This window comes from Anser cygnoides, chromosome 17 (genome assembly GCF_040182565.1).
Source record: "Anser cygnoides isolate HZ-2024a breed goose chromosome 17, Taihu_goose_T2T_genome, whole genome shotgun sequence".
Taxonomy (NCBI): domain Eukaryota; kingdom Metazoa; phylum Chordata; class Aves; order Anseriformes; family Anatidae; genus Anser; species Anser cygnoides.
This window is the reverse complement of record NC_089889.1, coordinates 14,118,243-14,144,185: the sequence shown is the minus strand read 5'-3', so window position 1 is coordinate 14,144,185 and position 25,943 is coordinate 14,118,243. Positions and strand designations below refer to the sequence as shown.

General features: G+C 57.5%; 2 protein-coding genes across 2 annotated transcripts; both read left to right on the top strand.

Moving 5' to 3' along the window:
- Nucleotides 1–31: 31 nt before the first annotated feature.
- SF3A1 (splicing factor 3a subunit 1) lies at nucleotides 32–13,763 on the top strand. Its single transcript, XM_066978938.1, has 16 exons — nucleotides 32–191; nucleotides 1,586–1,698; nucleotides 3,461–3,665; nucleotides 4,491–4,748; nucleotides 5,199–5,273; nucleotides 5,980–6,130; nucleotides 6,860–7,053; nucleotides 7,698–7,815; nucleotides 7,934–8,119; nucleotides 8,488–8,609; nucleotides 8,764–9,006; nucleotides 9,723–9,933; nucleotides 10,736–10,890; nucleotides 11,698–11,799; nucleotides 12,000–12,071; nucleotides 13,012–13,763. Exons 1-16 carry the CDS (start codon nucleotides 126–128, stop codon nucleotides 13,111–13,113), a joined length of 2,373 nt encoding a protein of 790 aa, XP_066835039.1. The 5' UTR covers nucleotides 32–125; the 3' UTR covers nucleotides 13,114–13,763.
- Nucleotides 13,764–17,066: 3,303 nt separating this feature from the next.
- TBC1D10A (TBC1 domain family member 10A) lies at nucleotides 17,067–25,193 on the top strand. The gene is made up of 9 exons (XM_066978950.1): nucleotides 17,067–17,344; nucleotides 18,670–18,769; nucleotides 21,339–21,446; nucleotides 21,589–21,695; nucleotides 21,953–22,067; nucleotides 22,275–22,340; nucleotides 22,665–22,854; nucleotides 23,487–23,641; nucleotides 23,801–25,193. The coding sequence occupies exons 1-9, from the start codon at nucleotides 17,142–17,144 to the stop codon at nucleotides 24,191–24,193; spliced, it is 1,437 nt and encodes a 478-aa protein (XP_066835051.1). The 5' UTR covers nucleotides 17,067–17,141; the 3' UTR covers nucleotides 24,194–25,193.
- Nucleotides 25,194–25,943: the final 750 nt, after the last annotated feature.

Here is a 25,943-nt window from a genome sequence, read left to right as displayed (position 1 = left end):
AGGCCGAGGCGCATGCGCGCTGCTCCTCCGTCCTCACAGCGCCGCCTGGGCGCGTTGCTTGAGGCGCGGCCGCCATTTTGTCCGCGGCCATCCCGGGGCGGCACCGGGAAGCAGCAGGCAGCGCCATGCCCGCCGGGCCCGTGCAGGCCGGGCCTCCGGCACAGCCGGCGCCCCCCGCCGAGAGCAAACCGGTAGGGGCCGGGCCGGGCCGGGCCGGGGGAGGGGGGCCGGGAGGCGCCGGGGCGGGCCCGGGCCCAGGTGCAGCAGCGCACGGCCCGGCTCGCGGCACGGGGCCCGCTGCCGCCCCGCGCCGGGGCTGGGTAACGGCGGCCCCGCGGGCGGTGTGCGCTGCTCCCCCGGTGCTGCGCTGAGGGGGCGGTGCCCCTGGGTGTGCTGGGTTCGGCCCGTCCCCTGGGGCCTTCGCAGAGCTAACAGAGCCGGCAGCGGCCCCGGAATTCCGAAATATCCCCAGCCACCAAGATCCTAAAGCCGTCCCGTGCGTCTGTCCTGGGCCGGCTTCTGTTGCGAAAGTTGCTCGGTGGGGAAGGAAGGAAGGAAGGAAAGCAGGCACCTCCGGTGTCCCCCAAAGAGCTGCTGCAGGGCCTAGCGAAAGAGAAAGCTGCCCTCAGGGAGAGGGCTGGGGCTGCAGCTCGGCTGCTCCTGCAGCACCGCTGAGGGAAACACCTCGCTGAGCTGTGCTTGTCACTGAAAAAGGTTTTGGTGCAACCTCAGTAGGGTTAGAAGCTGTTATTTCATGTTGATTTAGTCAGTGGGATTCTGGTTCCTGGCAGTCCCACGAGCCTGTAGGAATGATCCCCGGGTTGATCAGCAATGCCGAGTTACTCCTGGATGTGGTGTTGCAGGCGTTCCCCTTCACTGCCCCTCGGCCCAGCATCTAAACAAACCCACTTGGGGTCAAGGCTGAAATCACAAGGCGCTGTGGAGACTTGTTTTGGTTCCCATGGTGTGGCCTTCCTCCTCGCCTTGCTGTGCCAGCCTCTGCAGCAGGTGCCCTTGAGGAGCAGACAAACATCGTCCCCCAGCCCTGGGAAGCTGGGGAGTGCCGTTACCTCGTGGGGCTGTTGATCCAGATTGTTAAACCGGATCTTTGCCAGAAAAACTTAATGATTTGGGGGCTGGGGAGGGGAACACACTCTTGTCCATCGTGGGGGTTGCTGTTTGGAATACATTGTTCCTACAGAACATTCCTTAAGCGTGGGATTTCAGGCCAGCTTGTTAAGGTGTGTTAGGGCTGCTGTTCTAGATGTAGATGAAGAAATGGAGGGAGAGAAATGGATTTTCCAACTCAACCCATTCAAAATAAACCTGGTCTCAGTTCACAGTCTGCCAGGCTGTGCTGTCACACCCAGATGCTGGTATACAGCGAGTTATTCAATGTTGTTTGAAATTCCTTCTCTTGGTAGCAGTTTGGATTTAGGCTGTTTGCATTTATTGCCTTGACTAGTTGCAAACACTGCAATGAAAGGTATCTCGCTGTACCACCAGCGTCATCATCTTTGGAATAACTTTTGTGGTTATGAGGTAGCAGGACAGAGAACTGTAAGAAAAATGTTTTTCATTGCAGCCAGAAGAGGAGCCAAAAGAGGAAGCAGCACCGGCCAAGCCTGTGGTGGGAATTATTTATCCTCCTCCGGAGGTCAGGAACATTGTTGACAAGACTGCCAGCTTCGTGGCCAGGTAAACAGCGCGGGAGTTGACTCGTGTTTCGTGGGATTTTTGTGCATCTCTTCTTCCAGTGCTGAGGTCTGCGTAGCTCCAGAAGCTGAAGCAGGTCACAGTCCCCTGGCTTTACACAAAGGTTTCTTAAGGACTGAGTTCATACCAGTGAGGTTGTAGAAAAGAAACTGGAACTGTCTACTTAAGGTGTGTTTTGCTGGAAAAGCACTGACAGCAAATAAAATCAAGTCCTTTGCGAACGCTGGAAGCTGTGCTGCAATGGCTAGGTGACAGTTCTTCTAAATCCGACCTGAAGGGCAGACAAAATTCCAGGTAGAGAGGGAGCCCTGTTCCAAGCACTTCACTGAGCCATTAAGCCAGCAGGAGCTGTGATTATTTTATGATGCGTAGGCAAATGGCAGGCGAAGAACTCTCCTGTTGGGAGGCGCGTGCTCCTTGCTGAGCCCTGCAGCCAAGTCTCGTCCCTTTGTACCTGCGGCTTCATGAACGGTGCCAGCAGCTGGGCCTGACGTTCCCCAGCTCGGCTGCTTCTCTCCCTTCGTAGCCAGGGGAAGAAGTGCACGCCTCCAGGGAGCGATCTTGCCCCGTCCGAGGGCAGATGGACTGCCCGCGGTGTGTCTGGGATGTTTTCCCCTGCTGACTGGAACTTGCTGCTTGAGCTGCAGCATGAGTGTAGATCTCACAGTTAGGGGAGGAGCCTAAAAGTTAGATAAATTGTGCTCTTTTCAGTTCCTTCCATTTGCCACGTGTCCATTCAGCAAACACAAGGTGTTGGTGCTAGCCATGCCATCTTCCTCTGCTTTTTTTTTTGATGCTGAAGTATTTCTGGCTGTCTCAGTGCTACATGGGGTCTCAAGGACTGGATGTCGATCTTTCTGGCAGTGTACAAGTAGCACAGGAGGTAGATACGTCAGCCGACTGGGCAAATTCTTAACCTTCACGGTATCCAGAGAGGCTGAACACTGTGTGCTTCCACATCACTCACATGGAACCGTTGTTGGTGCTGGTTTAAGGCGATTACTAAATGATGGCCTAGTCAAAGACACTTACTGTGTAACTGGTTTCTGGAAGGCTGCTGAGGAGCATTGTCTTGCTCTGAGGATAAGGAAGGGACTGTGTTTATCCTTTGGTACTGCACAGACATCCTCTTTCGGGAGAGGCTCAGTGCCTGAACAAGACCTAGAGGTATCTGGAGAACACGAAGAGCAGCATGCTGCAGCAAGCTTTTAATTTTCTTAAAGTGCCCTTAGAAAACAACTGGCGGTTCGCTTGGATGGGAGAAAAGGAAATAACCCTGGTGGCTCTCCTGAGCGCAGCGTGGTTCGTTTCTGCATGGGCTGCTGATTACCTGCCTGCTCCTCACGTGACCTTTCTTGAAACAAAACCAGCCTCCAAAACTTGTTAGCCTAGCAGGTGGCTCGTAAACATCATCCAGTGAATCGTATAATCCGTTCAGAGATGTTCGATGTGAATGTAGCCAAACAAGACTGTGGAATACCTGTGTGTGTTTTGAACTGCCTCGAGAAATGCTCACTGTGGAATGTTAAAGGCTAAGTTAGGACATAGACATAGCTAGTACGTGTATAACTGCCTGCTGTGTTGGGTGGGAGTTACTTGGAGGTAGAGAGAGGTAAACTCCTGTCACACAGGAGAGAAAAGTGTTCGGGCATCAGCCCCTCAGAAGACAGGTCTTCCTATGACAGAAACAGGCGTTTGTACGTGGGTTGATGCCCATTCGTCTAATCTTTTTTCCACCCTACAGAAATGGTCCAGAATTTGAAGCTCGAATTCGTCAGAATGAAATAAATAACCCGAAGTTCAATTTCTTGAATCCCAACGACCCTTACCATGCATACTACCGGCACAAAGTCAGTGAGTTCAAAGAGGGCAAGGCGCAGGAGCCCTCAGCTGCGATTCCCAAGGTCATGCAACAGCAGCAAACTGCTCAGCAGCAGCTTCCACAGAAGGTAAGTGTTTCTTTTCACTTCGGTCAAGAACTTTGCTCTGCCTGCTTGTTTCTCACACCCCGATGTTAAGCAGAAGAATTCTAAGCACAAAGATGGTGCAAATGATACATTTGTCAAAGAAGATGGCACGCAGGCCTGGAATTTAGCATCTGGGACTTTCTTCTGATGCAGGCGTGCATCCCCCAGATGCTGGTAACTCACGGGTTTTGTGAAAGATCCAGTATATTGTATTGCTTAGTCTACTTTAATTACATTTACTCTTGTATTGACTTACACGGTACTTAGCGCTGGTGATCACTTGGAAAGTATGACTTTAGGACTCATGCCATACACAAATCCTTTAAAATCCCTTGGAGTTTAGTTTGGGCTCGTTGCGTGCACAGTCTTAAGTAAATGTTTTTTTTTCCCTGCCAGAAGGATCAGCTTGTCCTGAAAGTGTGGAGTACAAAATGTTGCTTAGTTGTGTCTTTATACATAGGGGATGGAAAAAGGGCGCTGACGGAGTCTGAGTCTCTTACATGCTTTGCATGGCCAGCAGTCGTGCTGTGTGACACTGACTGCAGGACTGGTAATCACTGGAGGATTGTAGCAAAGTCCTGATGGTTCCCAGTGTTGTTAGCTGTTAGAACACTTATTTTACAGTAGGCCTGAATACAGGTGTCCGGATACACCTTACGTTACTACTTTCTGCCATCCTTGCAGTTGCTGGAATATCTAGACTGATGTTGCTTTCCCTCAGCAGCCGAAGGAGAAACGGGCCCTCCCAAGCGTTCGGTAACAATTTCTTGATGGCAGTCACTGAGCTGTCTCCGTTCTGCTCCACAGGTGCAGGCCCAGGTGATCCAGGAGACCGTTGTTCCCAAAGAGCCACCTCCGGAGTTTGAGTTCATCGCAGATCCTCCCTCCATCTCGGCCTTTGACTTGGATGTGGTGAAGCTGACGGCGCAGTTTGTGGCTCGGAACGGGCGGCAATTCTTGACGCAGCTGATGCAGAAAGAGCAGAGGAACTATCAGTTTGACTTCCTTCGCCCGCAGCACAGTCTGTTTAACTACTTCACGAAGCTGGTTGAGCAGTACACGAAGGTACTCGTGGCAGTTCACCTGTGAAGCTGCTTTCTTCAGCAGCAATGTTGATTTTGAAGACTACAGATGCCCTACAAAACAGTTAGACTTGAAATGCGTACAGGTTTAGGAGTCTGTCCCTTAAATCTTGCCCTTTAAAAAGAGATTTCTTGCATGTTGTTGGTAGCACGTGCAGTGCTGAATGCAGTGGGTTGCTACTTAAGTGTATCAAACACTACAGCAATGTAAATAAAAGTTGCACTTTTAAAAATACTAACTATAGATAGAAGGGCAAAGAGTGAATATTTTAAGTTCAAGTACGAGGAATAATCAATACAGTAGCCACAGAAGAAATGGAACGTAGTCCCGGGGTCTGCTGATATCTTTATCTATGTGGAAAGATAATAGTTGCTTTTAAGGAGACTTTGTCAAAAAGAGTCATTGCCAACTGTCACACAAAATATGTTTCAGATCTTGATCCCACCGAAAGGCTTACTCATCAAACTCAAGAAGGAGGCTGAAAATCCCAAGGAAGTCCTAGATCAGGTATTACATCAGTTGTTTTCAAAACTGCTGAAGCGTTTCTGTTACATTTTGAATTCTCTCTTTGCGTGCTTCTAACGTACTGGCAGCCAATGCAGATATATAGAGCTCCACATAAGATGGGTGTGTCCCTTGTAGTCACAAGGGTGACTTGAATATCAGGGTACTCAAGCTCACCTTTAAGCTACTAGCTACTGTTTGTACTGGGGTAGTTCACGTGTGGCACCGCAGAGGCATAGGTAACTGCGTGACGCCATTCCCAAATATTTTTCCGTCTCAGACAACTTCACTGTGACACCTCAGTCACTTGTAGTTCTAGCAATGTGTTTTTTTAACTTCTGTCTTCATCACAAAGGCTGCTTGTGCTTTGGAGAGGTGACATCAGAGACTCTTTATTGCAACCCTGTAAATTGTTTGCTGATTGTGAATCCTCAACAATACACAAATCACGTCGTATCTGGGTTGCTTGGTCTTAACTCAAGAAGTTTGCAGTTCTGGCTTTAGAAAACCACTTTATGAAGGTAGTGCAGTACTCTGCTCAGTAGGCAAACCTGGGTTGCTCTGTAAAATACAACTATTTCTTTGCTCTGCCAAGCCTCTGAAGTGGTCCTTGCGCAAATGCCTTGACGGTGTTGGTAGGATAAACTTTAGACACCGTACAGATGAGTATTGTGTATTTTTGGTGCTAGCTTTATGTCTGCTTGTGCAGGTGTATTACAGAGTGGAGTGGGCAAAGTTCCAAGAGCGAGAGAGAAAGAAGGAAGAGGAAGAGAAGGAAAAGGAGCGTGTTGCTTATGCCCAGATTGATTGGCACGACTTTGTGGTTGTGGAGACAGTGGACTTTCAGCCCAATGAACAAGGTACTGAAGTTGGCTTTGTAACCTCTTTGAAACTCTGCTTCCTCTGAGTACAATGCTGGTTTTAGGCATTTAGGTTTAGTTTTAGGGTTTTACAGCTGTATATCCCTCAAAGATGGATGGGGAAGCCTCCTAATAACAGGGCAGGGCTGGATTTTTTTTTTTTCCTGGAGTCAGTAATATTCTCCTTGCACAAGGGTCAGGACTGCACAGGTGTCTGCTTTTCCACCTGCAACAGGACAGCAGGTACTGGGGGTTCAGCTCTGGGGCTCCCCAGTTTAAGAAGAACGTGGTCCTGTTAGAGCAAGTCCAGAGAAGGGCCACGAGGATGCTCAGAGGGCTGGAGCACCGGTGAAGACAGGCTGAGGCAGTTGGGGTTGTTGAAGGCCAGGCCGGATGAGGCTTTGAGCAACCTGGTCTGGTGGAAGGCGTCCCTGCCCATAGCAGGGGCTTGGAATTAGAGGACCTTTAAGGTCCCTTCCAATCCATTCTATGATCTTGTTCCACTTCATTACAGGTGAAAGCACCGCGTGTACCTTCATCTTCAGGTGTTGTACTGATGTTGGTCTGGATGGAGTCCACCCACTCCCTTCTTTATGCCTCGGCTCACAGGAGCTTTTGCTAACCCTGCTTTGTAGAGAAACTTTCTCATTCAAGAAACTGGTATTTCTGACTGGTCATTGACCAATGAATTGGGACCAAGAAACAGAAGCTCTTTTTTCTGCTTTGTAGGGAATTTTCCTCCTCCCACCACTCCAGAAGAGTTGGGGGCTCGAATCCTCATCCAGGAGCGTTATGAGAAGTTTGGGGAAAGTGAGGAGGTGGAAATGGAGGTGGAGTCAGATGAAGAAGATGAAAAGCAAGAGAAAACAGATGAGCCCCCAGCCCAGCTGGATCAAGACACACAAGTGCAGGATATGGATGAGGTAGGTAGCCAACAGAATCAGCATCGCTTTTGCCTCATGAGATTTGTGACTGGTTTATGATGCACTTCATCTTCATTGCAATAAGTTCCTCAGTTTCTTGAGGAAATGAGATTTCTTTGCTTCTGATGGAATTTCAAAGCAACCTGTTTCTGCCAAACGCTGTAATACGGTATTTTTAATATTTTCCATGACAATACAGTTTACAAGAGAAATCTGGGAATTCTGAAACCTGGTGATGTGAATGTGGTATTTCTGTGACAGAGTATTTTAGGCTTTCTTCTACACTGGAGTCTGGAACGTTTGAAGACTGATTAATTTTAGGCTCTTCCTCTAACCCCAGTATATTAGCTGTCCTTCTGTTAACAAGGAACGAGGCCATGGTTAACCGTAAGTCCCTGCTTGCCCTGCTGTGGTAATGTGGAAGCCGAGGAGTACTTGCTTCCTTTTTTTGGGTCTGAATCTTTTAATTCCTGATTACCCTGAGGGACCGCTGTAGTATGGGTGTCCAGAGGCAAAATAGCTCAGTCGCTTTGAAGCTGTGTGACTGCTCCTACCAGTGCTACACAGAAATTTTATGCCGTTCTCAAGTCTTTTGTGTGGGTGTTTGACTACTGAAACTTTACAATTTTTTTTTCTTAAACAAGGGCTCAGATGATGAAGATGAAAGTCAGAAGGTTCCTCCTCCACCAGAAACCCCAATGCCACCACCTCTTCCTCCAACACCAGATCAGGTCATTGTGCGGAAAGACTACGATCCCAAAGGTAAATCGGGCTGCTGAAGGCCAGCTTCATTTCTTACTGTATAATCACAAAAGCGTTTGTTTCTAGGCCACATCCTCTGGTGGTGTGTTTTTTAACGGGTGCGGTTTTGTTTTTCCAGCCTCAAAACCATTGCCGCCTGCCCCAGCTCCAGATGAGTATCTTGTTTCCCCCATCACTGGGGAGAAAATTCCTGCCAGCAAAATGCAAGAACACATGCGGATTGGCCTCCTGGATCCTCGGTGGCTGGAGCAGCGTGATCGATCTATCCGTGAAAAGCAGAGCGACGATGAGGTCTATGCCCCAGGTCAGCCTGAGCATCTGACAGCGCCTGTGAAACCCACTTCCTAGATTAGTGCTATGAGCTTCTTAGCGTGCGTCCTCACTCCCCCTAGTTGCCACTGATAAGGACGGTCTTTAATGTAGCTTTCTGCGCTACGTCCTTAGCGTGCTGATTATATGGCTACTTTTGTCGTTAGTATGTTGAAGCCCTTCTGCAGAGTCAAAGGCAAAAAGCATTGGCTGCTGCTGACCAGCCGTCAGTTGCAGTCCCTCTCTGAAAAGAGCAGCACTAGGCCAATAGGTGCCAAGTAGTTTAATGATTTGTTCGAGAGTTGTGATCCTGTTTGACTTGGAATTCTTACCTGAAGCGATATCATTCCTTTTTGCCTGTAGGTTTGGATATCGAAAGTAGCTTGAAGCAGTTGGCAGAACGCCGTACCGATATCTTCGGTGTGGAAGAAACTGCCATTGGTAAAAAGATCGGTGAAGAAGAAATCCAGAAACCAGAGGAAAAGGTAGAGTGGGAACAAGTTCCTGTCGTATTGTGAATGCTCAGAGAGGAGTCTTTTGAACCTTGTTCTTGCTGTAAAACTGGTGTCTCGATCTATTTGTAGCTCTCATCGTAGTCTGTGTGGGCTGGGGTTATTCTGATGTATTTTATCCTGTCAGGTGACCTGGGATGGCCACTCGGGCAGCATGGCCCGCACGCAACAGGCTGCTCAGGCCAATATCACTCTTCAAGAGCAAATTGAAGCTATCCATAAGGCCAAGGGACTGGTGCCAGAAGATGACAGCAAGGAGAAGATTGGTCCCAGCAAACCCAACGAAATGCCCCAGCCTCCCCCTCCTTCATCAGCATCGAATCCCCCAGCGAGTGCTCAGCCCATCACATCTGTGCCTCGTCCGCCCACAGTAAGTGCTTGGGCTCCCAAAAGGAGACAGCTGTGGCCATAGTTAATTAGAAAGGAGTCCTGACAAAGCTCAAGGGTTATAGCAGGCCACTGGCTGGAAGCAGATTTTGAGTGAAGTTAGTGTTTCCAAATAACTCGTAAGCCTTCAGGGGTTCCCTATTGAACTTGCTGTTAAAAAATGAAAATAAGACATAAGTGAAGTCTCTCATCCTTAGCAGTATCAAAAAGGACTCGATCAGCTGGGCAGGGGAAAAACCTGGGTGGTGCCTTCTTAGAGGAAGGAAGTATGGCTAACAAATGCACGGGTGGGGGGCTCTTTTTTTTTTTTTTAATTTAAAAAGACATGATGCGGAAAACGAAAGTAGTGGCAGGTGAGAAATCTTCATAGATGCCTCACTGCCCCATGTTCCCGTGCACCAGGGGTTCTGCTGTGACCCTGGGAGAGCTCCTTCTGCAGGATCACGGTGTGGCTCGCGGTCTGGTTCCTGAGTGGTGAGGGAAGGAAGAACCGCTTGATGTGTTAATGAGGTTTCTGTGCCTGTTTACAGGAAGCTTGGGCTGGCCGTACGGTGAGCACGCAGGGGTTCCCAGCAGGTCTTTGCCCAGCAGAAGTCCTCAGTGTGTTGCCTTGGTTATTTTAATTTTAATCAGGACTGCAGACAGCACTGAGATGATCACTGCATGCGTCTGCTAAGAAAAATGACCTTCTCTCTCCAGATGCCCCCTCCTGTTCGTGCCGCTGTCGTTTCTGCTGTTCCCGTCATGCCTCGTCCCCCGATGACTTCTGTGGTCCGTTTGCCTCCGGGGTCTGTCATAGCCACCCCTATGCCACCAATAATCCACACCCCACGTATCAACGTTGTCCCAATGCCGCCGTCCGCTCCTCCCATCATGAGCCCCCGCCCGCCTCCCATGATAGTGCCCACAGGTCAGTAACTTCAGCTCTTGCCCGTTAATTGTCAGCCAGCTCCCATCTCGCGTGAGCTTGAGCTTCGATTCCCTTTTTCTTTTTGTGCCTCTGGTAATGGTGTGTAACTGGGACTGCAAACCAGAAATCTCATCTTTAAGGATTTTTTTTGCGTTTAATAAGACTTAACGCGGCAGCACTGCTTCTGGGCTCCAGTCTTCTGCTGCAGCATGAGAGACAGCACAAGAGTTCGGTCTCGGTGGGGCGCTTTATCTCTGCGTCCCCACTCGGTGTCCCTGGGGGTCTGACCAGGTGAACGCTGGGGATCTGTGCTGCTTTCCAAGAGGAAGCAGAGTAAAGCTGATCTGCCAGCACCTCGCTGGGTGTTACAGCTTGTTAGGGAAGTTGCTGCTGCAGGAGGAAGAGCTGTTGTCTGGCTCCATTCCTCATAGCGGCTTCGTAGCATGAGGTGATTTTAGTTTAAAAAGCACAACATGAAAACGCTTCTTCCGCTTCTTCCTTTTTTTTTTTTTTTAAATTGAAGTGCTGGCACCGCTGCATGCCAAACGGAGAGCATTTTCTTTTTTGCAAGATCTGCAGGAAACTCTTACGCTGCTTGTTGTCTTTTCCTGGACTGTTTCCCAATATAAAAGATCTAATGTTTAGAGTTTGCATGTTGCTGTTGGTTGTGTTAACTTCCTGCATGTATTGTGGCATTTATTTGCAGCCTTTTCTAGTTTGCGAATGGAGTTTGTGTAAGGGATTATCTGCTGTATACTCGGTGGATGACTGCAGGTTGTGCTTTTCCCCCATCCCGTTCCAGCATTCGTCCCAGCACCTCCTGTGGCTCCAGTTCCTTCCCCAGCCCCAATGCCCCCTGTTCACCCACCACCACCTATGGAAGATGAGCCGGTTTCAAAGAAACTGAAGAGCGAGGACAGCCTGATTCCAGAGGAGGAGTTTCTGCGCAGGAACAAGGTATGCGTGTGGGCTGGCTGCTCGGTCAGAAGTCCTCGCCCTGCTGGGCTGTTTGTTCAGCCTCCTTGTACCCAAAGGGGATGTAAAGTCCACTGACGACGCAGAGGGGAGCTGATGTGCAAGTATTTCATGAGACAGTGACTTTCTGAGAGGGCTCCTTCCTCCTGTCATACCTAAGTGAGCTGAACTGCCCTATATTTTGCTGGAAGGAGCAACGGAGCGCTGCACACAGAAGCCCAGTGAGATGGTACCCTTCTGTAATTAAGGGCAGTGGGAAACAGGTTTATAGTAATGTAAAGAAGAGCTAATGCTGGTAAGCTTTTAAGCAGAAGACTGCTAAGCTGGAGATGCAAGGAGATTTAATATATCAGTGTCAACATGGTAGTATGGTAGTGCGACGTTCTGTAACAACGTGGGCAGAACGTGGGGCTGAATTCCTTCCCGAGCAGTGGCATCACCTAGGGTTGAATTTTAAGTCCTTTAAGACGGGAATGCTGTTTTTCTGGATGCTTGCACTGCGAAGCTGCCTCCTGCTTTTGATACTGCTTGTGTTCGCTCTGTGATACTCTGAACGCGTGTGATGCTGGGTGAATGGCAGACTAAGGGGAGAAATCCAAGTAAAGGTTTTGTTTTGGTAACGGCAAAGTGACTTTCTCAATATTGAGACAAATAAAATTTCTGTGTATTCACTCAGCAGTCAAGATAAGTGATTAGTACTGGGAAGGTCTATAAATACTTCGTCTGCCGCTCTTATCATAGCCCTGAGCCTCCTTGCCTGTGAGAGACGTTATCTTTGTTTCCTTGCAGGGTCCTGTCACGGTCAAAGTCCAAGTTCCCAACATGCAGGACAAGACCGAATGGAAACTGAACGGCCAAGTGTTGGTGTTCACCCTGCCGCTGTCAGACCAGGTACGTAGCTTATTAACCTGGCCTTTATCCCTTGCCGTTTTGTTGTGGAGCATCTCCATGTTGAGAGTTGCACGACAGGAGCTATAAAACTGGAAATTCCCCACGCTGTGGCCTCTTGCCAGGCTGTGTGGCTGGGGGTGCAGCGCTGGCTGGCTGTATGGTGTGGAAAAAGCCTGAGGAAGCTCTTTAATTCTTCGTAGGTGTCTGTTATAAAGGTTAAGATCCATGAGGCCACGGGGATGCCAGCTGGGAAACAGAAGCTGCAGTACGAGGTGGGTATAAGTCCTTCAAACACTGCTTCTGTGTCGGTGCTTTCTCACACAAAACCTGTCTTTTTTTTTAAAGAAAAAGTTGTGCCCACTGAGATATTTGGAAGAGCAGGGGAAACGGATTTCCTGTCTGTACAGCACACTTGGTTAGGGTACTGTGCGCTGTTTCAGCGGGACAGACCTCTAGTTCCATCAGTGGAACTTCGCATCCTCACTGTTGCAGATGGGGCCTCAAGGCCTTAATATGTTCTCTCAAATTAACCTATTTTATTGAAGGGGGGGGGGGGGGAATGTGTTTTGGGGGTGGGGCTGGTTGTGATTTTTTGCATTTAAATACAGCAGTTTGCCCCTGCTGTTCTGTCACACCCTCTGGAAGGTCGGGCAAGAGTGCCTTGAAACCCTGGGGGCTCTGAAAGGGTTCTCACCAAAATACTGAAGGGAAGAGGTCTCTTGAGGCTGGAGCTGTTGTTAAAAAGGGACAGTGCCTTTCTCATTTGTTTTCGGTCATGCATGTGCCCAGGCACAACCTGCTGCCTAAGCAGTGAACTTTGAGCTCTTACCTCCCCAGGAGTTTTTCTGTGGGCAGATAGTGTTAACCCTTAGCAAGAAATAAAAATTATTTGAAGGAGATTAAAAGAAAAAAAAAAAAGAGGGGGAACTAAACAGCTTCATCTGTTGTGGTGACTGATTCTTTCTGTATTTGTAGAGGTGTGTATTGTATACTGTCAGTTCCTACACTTGCATAATTCCCAGCCTACCCGCCTCTTCCCGTGCCAGTCTTGTGAGACTCTGGGATCTCTCCAGGCTTTTTCCAAGCCCGCAGTGTTTTGTCATCACTCTAGTTTGAGAGTAGGGCCAGGAAGGCTTTGTCTGTGTGGGGTTTTGTGGGAAGGGACCATTAAGGTTTCTGCTGTGACCGTTGTTTATTTCCTTTTCTCCTCAGGGCATCTTCATCAAGGATTCAAACTCCCTGGCTTATTATAACATGACAAGTGGCTCTCTGATTCACCTGGCACTCAAAGAAAGAGGAGGCAGGAAGAAATAGGAGCCGTGGAGCCCTGAGATGTGACAGCTCCTTTGCCACTTGTGTAGCCCCAACCATTCAAATCCTCCAGCCTTTTAGGGGCCGCTGTGACAAGCTGTAGACTGCCTACCAACTTGTTTGAGAAGAGAGACTGTGAACCCAGTGCCTGGGTGGCTAATGAGGGGGGGGGGCGGCTGGTAGAGCCCTGAAAGCTGTGTGAGTGTAGTGAGCTAGTGCGTAACTGCAGCGGTCTGCTAGTGATCGATGCTTTGCTAGAATGCTGGTGTCCAGGTTTGTTGTCTCCCTGGTGAATTCCCTAGAGAAGCCACATTGAGGTCATGCCCAGCTTAGTCTAGATCCATCTTTGAGGGATTTATACTGACCAAGAACATCATCCGTCTGACCACAGTGTTTGCTGCTTTGTTTAACCTTTTTTCTAATTGAAAACTTCTTTCTCAATGTACTTACTAAGCCCCTTGTTCTTTTTCTGTCTCAAATCTATCCGCAAGAGCCTCTTGCACTGACCCTGACTTGGAATTTTATCCTCCCTCAGTGTAAGTGTGCGTGGCTGTCCCTTGCGATAAAGGAGATCCGGGACTGCATGCTAAGCAGCTTCGTGCTTGTTCTGTACAGCCCGTGATTTCTTTTAATAAACATGCATCTCGGTGCGAGGTCCTGTTTGTAGCAGCTCTCGTTCTTGGGGGTTTGGGCTTTTCAGGTGGAGGTGTGCCTGACTTCATAGTGCTGCGGTCCTGGATGGGTTGTGGGGAAGTGCACTGGTCTTTAAAATCAACTATTTTATCCTAGGAAATGCTCTGATTTCCTAGGAAAAGCTTCAAGAAAAGGGTTTCGTTAAAATTTTCTCAGCGCTACCCCTGTATTCCCAAGCGTACCACACATGTGCGTACTCGTGTTTGTCTGTGTATGGGTATAGAGAGGTGGTTTTGAGCTTAAATCTCGTTAGTGGGAATTTTCTCGGAAAAGTGTTTCACCCTACCGTGCGGTTAGCATCTCCTGGTTCCGGAGAGCATTCAGATCCACAGAACAGATTATGCCCTTACCTTCCGTCGAAGCTGTGTGGCAGTTTGAAACGCCCACAGCCCAGGCACGGCAAGGCTGGGTTAAGCTGTGGAGAGGTAACGAGGTGGCCGAGGAAGGTGGGTTGTCTGCTGCTGCCCCAGCAGCCACGTCCTTTGGGTACCTCTGCTCTTCTGGGACAATCCAAAGCCACGGGTGGGTTGTTTTGCTTTCTTTTCTGCAATGTCCAGGCCTTACAGGAAGATCCTGTTTACCTTATTTTGTGCTCGGGGGGGGGGGGGGGGGAAAGAGAGATGAAGCAGGAGTGAAGAGTCGACGTCCTCCCGCCTCCTGTGTGCTCATCGCGGGGCGGGCGGCCGAGGAAGCGCTGTGCTGCAGGGAAGGTGCCTGGCACGGGCCCAGCCCAGGTGGCTGCTGCTTCTCCTGCTCGGCCAGCTGCCGCGGCTGGCAGGTGCCCGCGTGTCTGCGAGCGGCGCGCGAACGCGGCCCGCTCCCCTCGAGCCGCAGGATGCCGAATTAATAGCTCCTCTGCAGGTGTGGGCAGGCTGGCTGGGTGTACTGAGGATGTGGGGGTGCGCCTGCCCCCTAGGAAGGCGTGCTCATTGCTTTCCTCTTGCTTTTAAAGACTAGACAATAATAGTGTGGTAGGGTTAGGACAATAGGAACGATGTTTTCATAGGGAAAACAAAATGGGGGGGGGGCATAGCTTCATAGCTTGGAGCCATTGCAGTGGAGGTTTGCTAAAGAAGCGTGCGAGTAGCTCGCTAGCGAGTGGTGTTTTCCAGAGCTGATAAAAACTGCAGAGAAAGCTCTGAAATGGAGAAGTCACGTTCCTGCACCCTGCGTAGGACAGGACTGTATTTAAGGTCATGCAGCTTTTTTTTTTTTCTTTTTTTGTCCCCTTCTGGCTGCACCCGCTGGTGCTGCGAGCAGCCACAGTGCTTGTGCAAGAACCTGGCCGCCCTGCCCAGCCACGGGTCGTTCCTCGATGGCTCCCGGTGGAGGCTGTGCTGGTGCCTGGATGACATTTCCAGCCTCCGCCGCAGCCAAGCCCGGTTTATGAGCCTGGCAGGGCCGAGCACCCAGCCCCACGCTCCTGCAGGAAAACACACGCCGGAGCGCTGGAAACAGCTCACAGGGAGCCTTGCCAGCAGCAAGCCCGTTTCAATCTAAATATTACAGATAAACGTTGTAGCAGACTGTCCGTGTGTATCTCCTACAAAACAACTGTTATCGGAGCCTTCCACTCCGGCGCTGAGGACCTGCAGCGTGGGGGTGCCGGAAAAATCTGGAGAGGGCTTGATGGGGGCTGCCGGCCATGGTCTGTGTGCCCTGGGTCCCCGGGAACTTGCCCATCACCTTTCCTCTTTTAAGAGGGGTCTCGATTCTAACAAAGCCCTGCCGTTTTTGCAGACGGGGGTGGCACAGCAAGCCGGGGCCTCCACTTGCTGCTGAACTCCTGCTGCAGCCCCGGCTGGGACGTGGCCGTGCCGCCCGGTGCTGGGCTGGGCCGGGCCCCGCCGCATGCTTTGCGCTGTATTTTTAGCGCGGCCAGGGCCAGGCCAGTTCCACCAGTACGGGCTGGTGGCGGCAGCGCCCTGTGGGCTTGGCAGCCTCCGGGGAAGCCGCGGGGTCTGGATGCGGCGCTGCCTCCCGCCCCATCCCTGGGTTTCGCGGGCAGATGCTTCTCCCCGTGCCACTGGGGCCGGGCACCGCTCCCTGCGGGCCCCGTGGGCTCTCAGCCCGGGTTGCAGCGTGCCCTGAGAGGGGGAAACGGGGCGGGCGCTGGGCTTCGACGCCTGCCACGCGCGCAGCCCCCCTGCTGCGGTGCTGGTCCTGGGTGCAAAGCTGGCTGCAGGCGAGTGGGAGGAGGGAACGGGAGCTGCCTGCAGCCACCTGGGCTCTGAAAACCAGCCTGGTCCCGCTGGGGCCCGGCCCTGAGCCCCCCAGTGCACCCCAGGGAGTCCCAGCCCCATCCCGGCACGGGTCCGGGGCAGCCCCTGCAGCGCTGCTGTGGCTCAGCCGGGTCCCGGTTCCACCCCAGTCTGCTCCCAGCCATCCCCCCAGTTCCAGCCCAGTCCCCGTTCTGCCTCAGATCCTCCTCAGTCCAGTCCCACTCAGTGCCCCCCGTCCCATCCCAATTCCCTCCAGTTCCTCCCAGTTCCATCCTAGAGCCCCCCCAGTTCCACCCCAGTCTGCTCCCAGCCATCCCCCCACTCCAGTCCCCATGTCTCCTAAGTTCTGCCCCAGTTTCTCCCAGTCCCATCCCAGTTTCCCCTGGTCCCATCCCAGTTCCTCACAGTTCTGTCCCAGTGTCCCCTGGTGCCCCCTGGTCCCATCACAGTTCCATCCCAACATTCCCCAGTTCCACTCAGTCCCATCCCAATGCCCCCCAGTTCCTCCCAGTCCTGTCCCAGTGCCCCCCAGTTCCTCCCAGTCCCGTCCCAGCGCCCCACAGAGCCCTACAGCCTCATCCCAGTGTTCCCCAGTCCCACCTCAGTTCCCCCCAGTCCCATCCCAGCGCCCCCCAATTCCACTCAGTCCCCCCCAGTCCCGTCCCAGTGCCCCCCAGTGCCCCCCAGTCCCATTCCAGTATCCCCCAGCGCCCCCCAGACCCACCCTAGTTCCCCCCAGTCCCATCCCAGCGCCCCCCAATTCCACTCAGTGCCCCCCAGCCCCATCCCAGTGCCCCCCCCAGTCCCTCCCAGTCCCCCCACGCAGCCCCGCCCTCCCCCTGCCACTACCGGGCGGGCAGGCGGAAGGAGGCGGGCCCTCTCCCTGACTGACACCTCCCTCCCCACCTCTCACCCAATCCCTGCCCCCCGACGGCGGGCTCCCCCACCCCTCTCCCCTCCCATTGGCTCCCTCCGCCCTCCCCCCCCTCAGCGCCGCCCAATGGCGCGGCGGCAGCGGGGCGGCACCGGGGCGGCGGGCGGGGAGGGAGGGGGGGGGCGCGCCCGCCGCCGTGGCCGCGGCATGGAGGGGCGGCGGAGCCGCTGAGCCGCGCCGCCATGGCCAAGAGCCGCGGGGGCGGCGGGCCCGGCTCGCCCGGCAGCGCCCGCGACCTGGCGGGGACCCGCGAGAGCCTGGCGGAGGCGGGCGGCGACGAGCTCAGCTCGCTGGGCTCCGACTCGGAGGTCAACGGCGGCGGCCCCGAGGAGCGGCGCGTCGACAAGTTCGGCTTCATCGTGGGCAGCCGCAGCGCCGAGGGGCCGTGAGTGGCGGCGGCGGGGACGGGGGACGGGGGGGTGGAGGCCCGGCGGGGGGACGGCTCCGGGCCCCCCCCCCCCACCTTCAACCGCCCGGTACCGGCCCCCGGGGAGCGCCCCCCCGCCGCCCGCTCCTCCTCGCCCCGGCGCGGGGAGGCCGCAGCCGCCTCTGGGCTCCGGGAGGAAGCCCTCGGGGGCGGCCTCCAGGCCTCCGCCGGCCCCGGCAGGAGGAAGCGGGGCTGCGGCCGGCACCGCCCCGGCCCCGGGGCCTGAGCACGGCGCCGCCGCCTCCTCCTCCTCCTCCTCCTTCTCCTCTTCTTCCTCCGCTGCCCGGCCTCCGGGGGCAGCGGCGCTCCCCGGGCCCGGCCTCCCTCCTGCCGGCCTCCCGGGGCCCGATCCTGCCCTCCCGCGGGGCTCCGCACCGGGCAGGCGGCGGGCAGCCGGCGGCACGGCCGCCATCCGCGCACCGCGGAGCCGCTCGGGCTCTGGGGACGGGTCCCCCCCCGTCCCCGTCCCCCACCCCCCTTCCCGGCACTCTCGGAGGCCGCGGGGACGCTGGGGAGGGCCCGGCCGTGGGGCTCCGTCCCCCGCGGGGTGCCCCCACGCCAGCCTCCGCCACCCGAAACGCGGCCGCCGGTCCCCGCTCGGTGCCCGCTGCCGGGCGGCCGTCAGCTGGTGACAGCTTCCAGCCCGGGCTGGCGGGGCTCCAGCAGGCCCGCGGCCAGCCCCAGTATCCAGTGTCCAGCTCTCTCCGGCTTCCCACGCCTCGCGGAGCCCCGGGCTCCCCGGCTCGAGGCCAGCGTGCCCTCGGGTCCCCGGTCCCCATGCCGGTGGCCGAGGCGCTGCGCCGTGCCCGGCCTGCGACAGGGAGGGCGCGGCGGCCGCCCTCGGCCGAGCGGCTCCCGGTGGAGCTGCTCCAAAACAAGCGCGTTCGGCCCCGTCTGACCCGCGGGTGGGACCTCGCAGGGCAGGGCTGGGAGCGCGGCACCACCAGGGAGGTGGCTGCCGAGGGCTCGGCCAAGCCGCTGGCGCGCCCCAGGCTGTGGCAATGAGCTGGTCCTCTGCCCGTGGAGGGGCTGGGGGCAGCACGAAGCCACCCAGTGCCACCACCACCCCCCGCCCAGCTCGGAGGCAGCCCTGGGGGCCTCTGCCAGGTTAAATAGGGACGCCCACCCCAGCTGAGCGCTGCTGGAAAATGCTCCCCTCTTCGTGGGGCGGCTGGGGCTCTGCGGATCGGTGGGGCCGCGGGGGCACGGCAGGGACGGGTGGGCTCCGCGGTGGGTACGGGGCTTGCGGCCGCGCTCACCCGCCTCATCCCTTCGCCCCGCAGGCTGGAGGAGGTGCCCTTGGAGGTGCTGCGGCAGCGCGAGTCCAAGTGGCTGGACATGCTCAACAACTGGGACAAGTGGATGGCCAAAAAGCACAAGAAGGTGGGTGACCCCAGAACGCCCGGAGGTGGCAGCAGTGTCCCCCCAAGGCCCTGGGGCACGTCCCCGAGTCCCCGCAGGCGGACGGTCGCGTTGCCTTTGGGGTGATGCTGTCAGCTCAGGCCAGCATCCAGCCGTGGGACGCGGAGGCTGCGCGTCCCCCAGCCGGCTGCCGCTGCGCACGGCTGCTCCCTGCTGGCTTCCTAGGGCTCGTTTGGCTGCGTGCAGGCAGCCATGGGAATTGTTAGGTCATGGAAACTTCTGCTCCGAGCATCTTGCAGACCCAAAAAAAAAAAAAAAAATGCCGTGGGTAGGAAATAGTTGAGCCTGGCGTGCCTGATGTGGCCTGCAAGCCGGGGCTGGTTGGAAGGCCGGTGGTGGTGTGGGCTCGGTGGCCCCGGTGCCACGCAGGGCCATGCTGGTGCCTTGGTGCTCCCTGACCTCCCGAGGCTGTGCATGCAACGGGGATGGGATGAAGGAAGCCCTGGGCTGATGCTGCTGGCCTGACAGAGTGGTGAGGCTGCTGGCGGACCGAGGGCTGCCTCCTCCCCCTGCCCGCTGGCACGGCCTCCTGGCACCGCTCCGCGTGCCGTGCCCCCGCCGGAGCTGCCTGCAGCGCTCCCCGAGCACCGCTCGGTGCCTGGTGACCGACAGAGGAATCCCTCATCCGCTTCTTGGCTGCTTGTGAAGGATTCCTGAGAACTTTTGGGGTCACAGCAGGCGGGCGCTTTGTCCCGAGGGCGCTTTGCTCTGCTCTCCGCATGATTTCCAGGCGTGGGTGAGTGCCCTGGCAGCCGCGCTGCTGGCGGAGGAGCTCCCTCATGCTGGGGCCGAGCTTCTGGATGTCCCTGTGGAGCCGCAGGGCCTGTGCGCTCTGTCCTGCTGCAAAATCGGTGCCTGGAGCCTCCAAGGGCTGATGCAGAGAGCTGCTCCTTGCCCAGGCCCCGCAGCCAGCCGGCTTGCTCGCACCTGCACTGCTCCTAAAACTCTCCTGCATCGCTGGCCCGGGTCCTGCCAGCGCTGAGCCGTGCCAGCGCCACGTGCCGGCCCGTGCCCTTTCCAGGCAGACTGAGGGAGTGCAGACGCGTGGGCAGCTCCGGCTGCTCCTTGCTTTCAGCATCCCTCTGCCCGGGTGCGCTCCCGATCTGGCATGCGGGGGCCCCGGCAGTGATGGCAGGGCCCCAGCAGGAGCTGGGGGATTGGGGAGGTGGGGGCAAAACCACCTCACCCCCCTGCCTGCCCCAGCTGCGCTGCTCAGCCAAACACGAACGGCTCTTGCTCCCTGCAAGGCGGCTTCCTTCCTGGCTGCTCAGCCAGCAGGAAGGGCAGCAGGAGCGGGAGCTGTCAGCGCTGGCGGAGCTGCCCGTGGCCACCCTGGGCATCGCCCGCTGCGTTTCCTGCGAGCACAAAGCCCTCGCGGGGCCTGGCCGGGTAAACAAGCAGCGCTGCGGTGAGGGAGCAGCGAGGAACGTGGCGTTACCACCACCACACTGGGCCGGGCTGCTTGGAAACACAAGTGCCTGCTCCCGAGTCAGCTGGCAAACAGGGAGAGCAAGCTCTGGCCGGGGAGGAGAGCCCCGGGGCTGCCGAGCCCCACGGCAGGGAGGCTCAGAGCTGTCAGCTTGCGGAGCCCTGGTGCCTCTCGGGCACTTGTGCGTGCTGCCCAAGCAGAGACCCGAGGCACGGAGGCTGTGCTGGGGTTTTGCGGGGCTTTATGCTGTACCAAAAGCGTCCATCTCATGGGTCCCTGCCTTGCTGGTGCCGTTGGTTCCCTGGAGTGGGGCTGGAGCGCTAGCAGGGCCGCAGGGAAGGGCACAGCCCGGCCCCGGCTGCTGGCAGCAGCAGGGTTAAGCGAGTCCGGCCCCCTGCTGCGGAGGTGGCACCCGCGCTGCCCAGCCCGGACTTTGGTCCGGTTGGTGCCCCGTGCCAAGGGAGCCTGGGGCTGGCTGGGCACGGAGCCGGCTGCTGGGGCTCGGAGCTGGGGCCAGCTCTGTCCCTGCCGCTCCGCACAGCCCCGCGGGCAGGAGGGATGGGGACGCAGAGCCCTCTCCTCTACCTGCCCCACGAGTAGAGCACTCGGAGCTCTCCGGCTTCCCTGTGGGCCGTGGCAGCGTGGGGAGGGAGCCAGCCTCTGTGGAGGGAGCCAGTGGCTCTGCCGTTTGCTTTTCCAGTTGCCCGTGGGGTCCTGCTTGAGGCAGAGCTGGGCTTGTTGGGAGCTGTCTGCAAGCTGCGCCGCCTCAGCCGGGCTCGTGCCGCCATCTGCAGCTCCCTCTTGCCAGCGCAGCTTTGGCTGGCGTGTTAAGAGCAGGGCTGGGGAGAAGGGGCTGAGCAGACCCCGGCCTGCCTGGCACAGCCCCTCAGCTCCCCTCCCGGGACCCCCAGGGTCTCTAACTGCAGCTCCACGTGCCATCCTGTACGTCTGTCAGGGGGCACCCTGTTCCTGGTGGTATGAGGACATGTCCCCTTGTAGGGGGAGGTTGTGCTGCTGCTGCAGTGCTGGGCCTGGCCCGTGTCTTGCCCCGGGAGCCTCAGTGCTCCGTGATATCCCCTGAGGGCTTTGTTCCCCGTGCAGATCCGGCTGCGGTGCCAGAAGGGGATCCCGCCCTCGCTGCGGGGCCGAGCCTGGCAGTACCTCTCCGGCAGCAAGGTCAAGCTGGAGCAGAACATCGGCAAGTTTGATGTGAGTGTGTGCCGGGCAGTGCGGGCTGGGGGCAGGTCCAGCCCCGTGGGCACACCGCCGTGGGCTCCCCCAGGCTCGCTGCGTGCCGGGGGGGGGGCTGGCGCTCAGCTGGTGCTGCTCACCCTGACCCTCTCCTTCCCAGGAGCTGGATCTCCTCCCGGGAGAGCCGAAGTGGCTGGACGTGATCGAGCGGGATCTCCATCGGCAGTTCCCCTTCCACGAGATGTTTGTCTCGCGCGGAGGCCACGGGTAAGTGGAGCAGCCACGTGTCTGGTCCTTGGTAGCTGCTGGGCCCCCCTTGGGGCCGTGCCGTGGGGTTTGTGCCCTGTAGCCTGGTGTTGTGGCGAAGAGGGATCCCGGCCAGGGACTGACACGTGGGGGAAGAGCGATGAGCAGCGGCTGGCCCACGGTGTGGGGTCACCGTGCTGGTGTGGGGCTGCAGGGGAGGCCGCTGGGCTGTGCCCGTGCCCGCTCTCCACCTCTCTCTCCCCACGTTGTCTCCGCAGGCAGCAGGACCTGTTTCGGGTGCTGAAGGCCTACACGCTGTACCGCCCGGAGGAGGGCTACTGCCAGGCCCAGGCCCCCATCGCTGCGGTCCTGCTCATGCACATGCCGGCCGAGGTACAAGCGGGGAGCAGCAGGGGGAGCGGGGTGGTGCTGGCGGGCAGGTGCTTGGCTCACGGCACCGGTTTGCCCCAAAACTCAGCCGGTGCGAGCATGCCCCAGGTGTGCTCTGCCCACTCCCTTGGTCCATCGGGGCAAGGTCGGGGCTGCAGGGCTGTCCCCTGTGCGCACCCGGACACTGACCCACTGTCCTTTGGCTTGCAGCAAGCGTTCTGGTGCCTGGTACAGATCTGCGAGAAGTACCTCCCCGGCTACTACAGTGAGAAGCTGGTGAGTGCAGGGCCATGGTGCTCCTCCAAGGGGCCGGGAGCTCCCACAGCTCATTCCATGGGGAAAGAAGGGGTGCTTGGGGCAGCCTGGGTGTCCCCACAGTCTTTGCATGATGCCAGGATCCCCAGGAGCATCCAGCAGTGAGGGATGGGGGGCTTGGTGCAGCTTTGCTGCCATAGTACGTGTGGCACGGATCCCGCAGCTGGGCCTGGGGGCTGCCCTGGTGGGCTGGGGCCAGGCACTGTGGAGCTGATCCTGGGGCTGAGCCAAGGACCGGGGTTAACACGCTGGCCAGGGAGGTCCCTGCTGATGCTGTCCCCGCAGGAGGCCATTCAGCTGGACGGGCAGATCCTCTTCTCGCTGCTGCACAAGGTCTCGCCCGTGGCCTACAAGCACCTGAGCAAGCAGAAGATCGACCCCATCCTCTACATGACGGAGTGGTTCATGTGCGCCTTCTCTCGCACGCTGCCCTGGAGCTCTGTGCTGCGTGTCTGGGACATGTTCTTCTGCGAAGGTAGGGGCCTCCTCCTGGAGGCTGCGGCATGGGCCAGCCTCCGTGGGTGGATGGCAGCCCCCTTGGCACAAGGAAGGCACTTGGGGCTTTGTCAGGAAGAGTGGAGCAGAAGTTTGTGGGGTGGAGGCTATCAGGAGGTTAGTGGGGAGCCAGAGGGCATGTTTGCATCAGTGCTTGTGCAAACAAAGTTTGTGGTGGGCAGTGTGTGTCCCAAATGCCAACGTTTATCCTCGTGTGTGCCCTGACTGCTGGCAGGACTGGCACCTGCTGCCCTACGTGCTGTGTCCCAGCTCAGCAGGTGACAGCAGTGCTGGTGGCCCCAGCCTGGAGTGGGCGAACAGCTCTTACAGGGCTCCACGGTGCCCATCCCAGGCAAAGAGGCCTGGAGAGGCATCAGGATCCCACCCTGGTGCTGGGTGGGATGAAGGGGAGCACGTGCAAGTGTCCCTTTGCATTGGCAGCCACACCAGCACAGCTTGGGGCTGAGCTGAGTTGTGTCATGGTCGGCTTCGGGCCTGGGGAGGGGTTCCTGGGGAAGAGGGGGGCATGGGGACCACCAGAGGGACGTGGTGGCAGCGTGCCACCTCACCCTGTGCCACCTGCCGCTTGCTGCCTCACCTCTCCACTTCCAGGGGTGAAAATCATCTTCCGGGTGGGCCTGGTGCTGCTCAAACACACCCTGGGCTCCTCGGACAAGCTCAAGTCCTGCCAGGGCCAGTACGAGACCATGGAGCGGCTGAGGGCCCTCAGCCCCAAGATCATGCAGGAGACCTTCCTGGTGCAGGAGGTGAGGGTCCGGGGGGCGCAGTGCATGGGGCCACCCCTCGTCGGGCAGAGCTTGCCTGGAACCGGGACAGTTCCTAGCAGGACCTGGTTTTGGGGCTACCCCTGTCCCGGGTGGCGCTGCGGGTGGGATATCGGTGGCACAAATCATTCCCCCCTGCAGGTCATCGAGCTGCCGGTGACGGAGCGGCAGATCGAGCGGGAGCACCTGATCCAGCTGAAGAAGTGGCGGGAGACACACGGGGAGCTGCAGTGCAAGTCCCCCCCGCGCCTGCACGGCGCCAAGGCCATCAGCGAGGCCGAGCCCCCCACCCGCAAGGCGCTGGAGCCCGTGCCCTCCATCATTGTGCCCGCCGGGCCCGCCCCGGTGCCCAAGGCCCGCAAGAGCAAGGAGAAAAACCGAGAGAAGAGCTTAGGCAGCCCCGCCAACGGCCCTGGAGCTGAGGGCAACGGGGCGCCCGGTGCTGCCCGTGAGCTGCTGCACCCCCAGGTGTCCCCCCACCACCAGTCCAAGGAGAGCCTGTGCTCCCGGGAGAGCGAGGACACGTACTTGTAGGGCTGACGCCGCGCTGCGCCCGGGCAGCCGGGCTCAGCTGGGCTGTGCACGGACCCGGGCTCGAGGACGCTGCTCCCTCTGCGGCCGAGGGCGGGAGGGGACCCCCGCGGCGCCTGGCGGTGGGGACTCGGGGCTGGGGGGATCAGGATGCAGCCGCTGCCCTGTGGGGACGGGCTGGCTGCTGCGGCACCATGGGGATGCCACATGCTGGTGCCCGCTTAGGGTGGGCGTGAAGCTGGGGTCCCATGGTTGGAGGGGGGCGTCTGCAGGAGCTCGACCGAGCGCGGTGACAAAAGGGGACATGTCCAGCACACGGTGGGTGCCTGCATTGTCCCCACCCCAGCAGGGTGCTGGCACCATGAGCGGTGGGAGCCCTGGCACGGGGTGGCTGAGCCACCCGCGCTCCCTCGCTGTGGCTGGGGGGCCAGGCTGCCCCTCGGGTCCCGCTCCTTGTCCCCCAGCCCCTTGACCCACGTCCCCAGTGTCCCTCCCGCCGCCCCCGGGCTTCCCCTGCCCACCTGTGCTGGCAGGGCAGACCCAGACCCAGTTCCCCAGTGCTTGCGCCTGGCGCAGCGGGACTGGGGGTACGTGAGGAGCTGGGGGCAGCTGCTGCCCCCCTCCTCTTTATCTAGTGAGGATGTATCAAAGTGTAGCCCAATATGTAGTACTGAATTTACCTATTCACTGAGCCTATTTATTATTCCTCCGTGGCAGTAACCGTTGCAGGACGGGGGCCAAGGTTGGGAACTGCAGGCGGGATGCACCAGGGGCGGCGGGATTTGATGCCAGACCATGACCCTCGCAAGCCCCATGCTGGGGTCCCCTTCTTGCCACCCACCCCACAGCGGAGGTGAGATGGGGCGCGAGCGGCTGGGCGCTCCCCGCTGCGGGGTCCCCTCTCTTCCCCCGCCCTCACCAAGGGCTGGGGGTAGCTTTGTAAAATAAAGCGGGGAAAAATGGTTTTGTACAAAGGGAAAATAAAGCAGGATTGTGTAAAGGCGCAGCGTCTGCGGCTCCCTGAGTGCGGCTGGGGGGCACCACCTCCCCCATGCATTTTCCCATCACCTTTGGGTGCTATGGGGGGTGACAGGGACCCAGATGGGTGGCCGGGTGCTATGGGGGGTGACATGGACCCAGATGGGTAGCCAGGTGCTCACACTCGCCTCCCATCTCTTGCTCACCCCAGCTATGTCAATGCAGGCTGCAGTTTTGGGGGGGACTAAGCCATCCCAAGCTCTCCTCAACTCCAGCAGTGTCTCTGGCTCCCGAGCCAAAGGTGGCATCCTTTATTGAGCCAGAGCAGCTGCCATGAACCTTCCTCCTGCAGCCTCTCCTGGATCAGGGGCTGGCTCCTCTTGTGCATCCCACACACGTGGCAGCAACCCAGGGGCAGGCCCTGTCCTTGTGCTGGGTGGTGGCAGCACTGTCCCCGTCAGGGACACCGTGGGGACAACCAGGGCCGAGGGCCGTGACTCACTGCCCCAGCCAGCCCTACTGCTTCACCCTGCCCCACGGCAAGCCACGGCTGGGCTGTTTGAAGCGCAAATGAGGGATGCTGAGACCTGCCCACGTTCGTGACACCCATGGAGGCCATCTCCAGCCATTGCCAGGCTGCAGGGGCTTCTCGGGTGGCTGCTTTGGGGGTGAGCCCCTCACGGCCATCCCTTTCCGGCACCAAGCCTTCAGTCCCCTCCCAGTGTCACGGCTCCCGTGGCCCCACCGAGGCAGGAGCAGCCCGGCCCCACCCGGG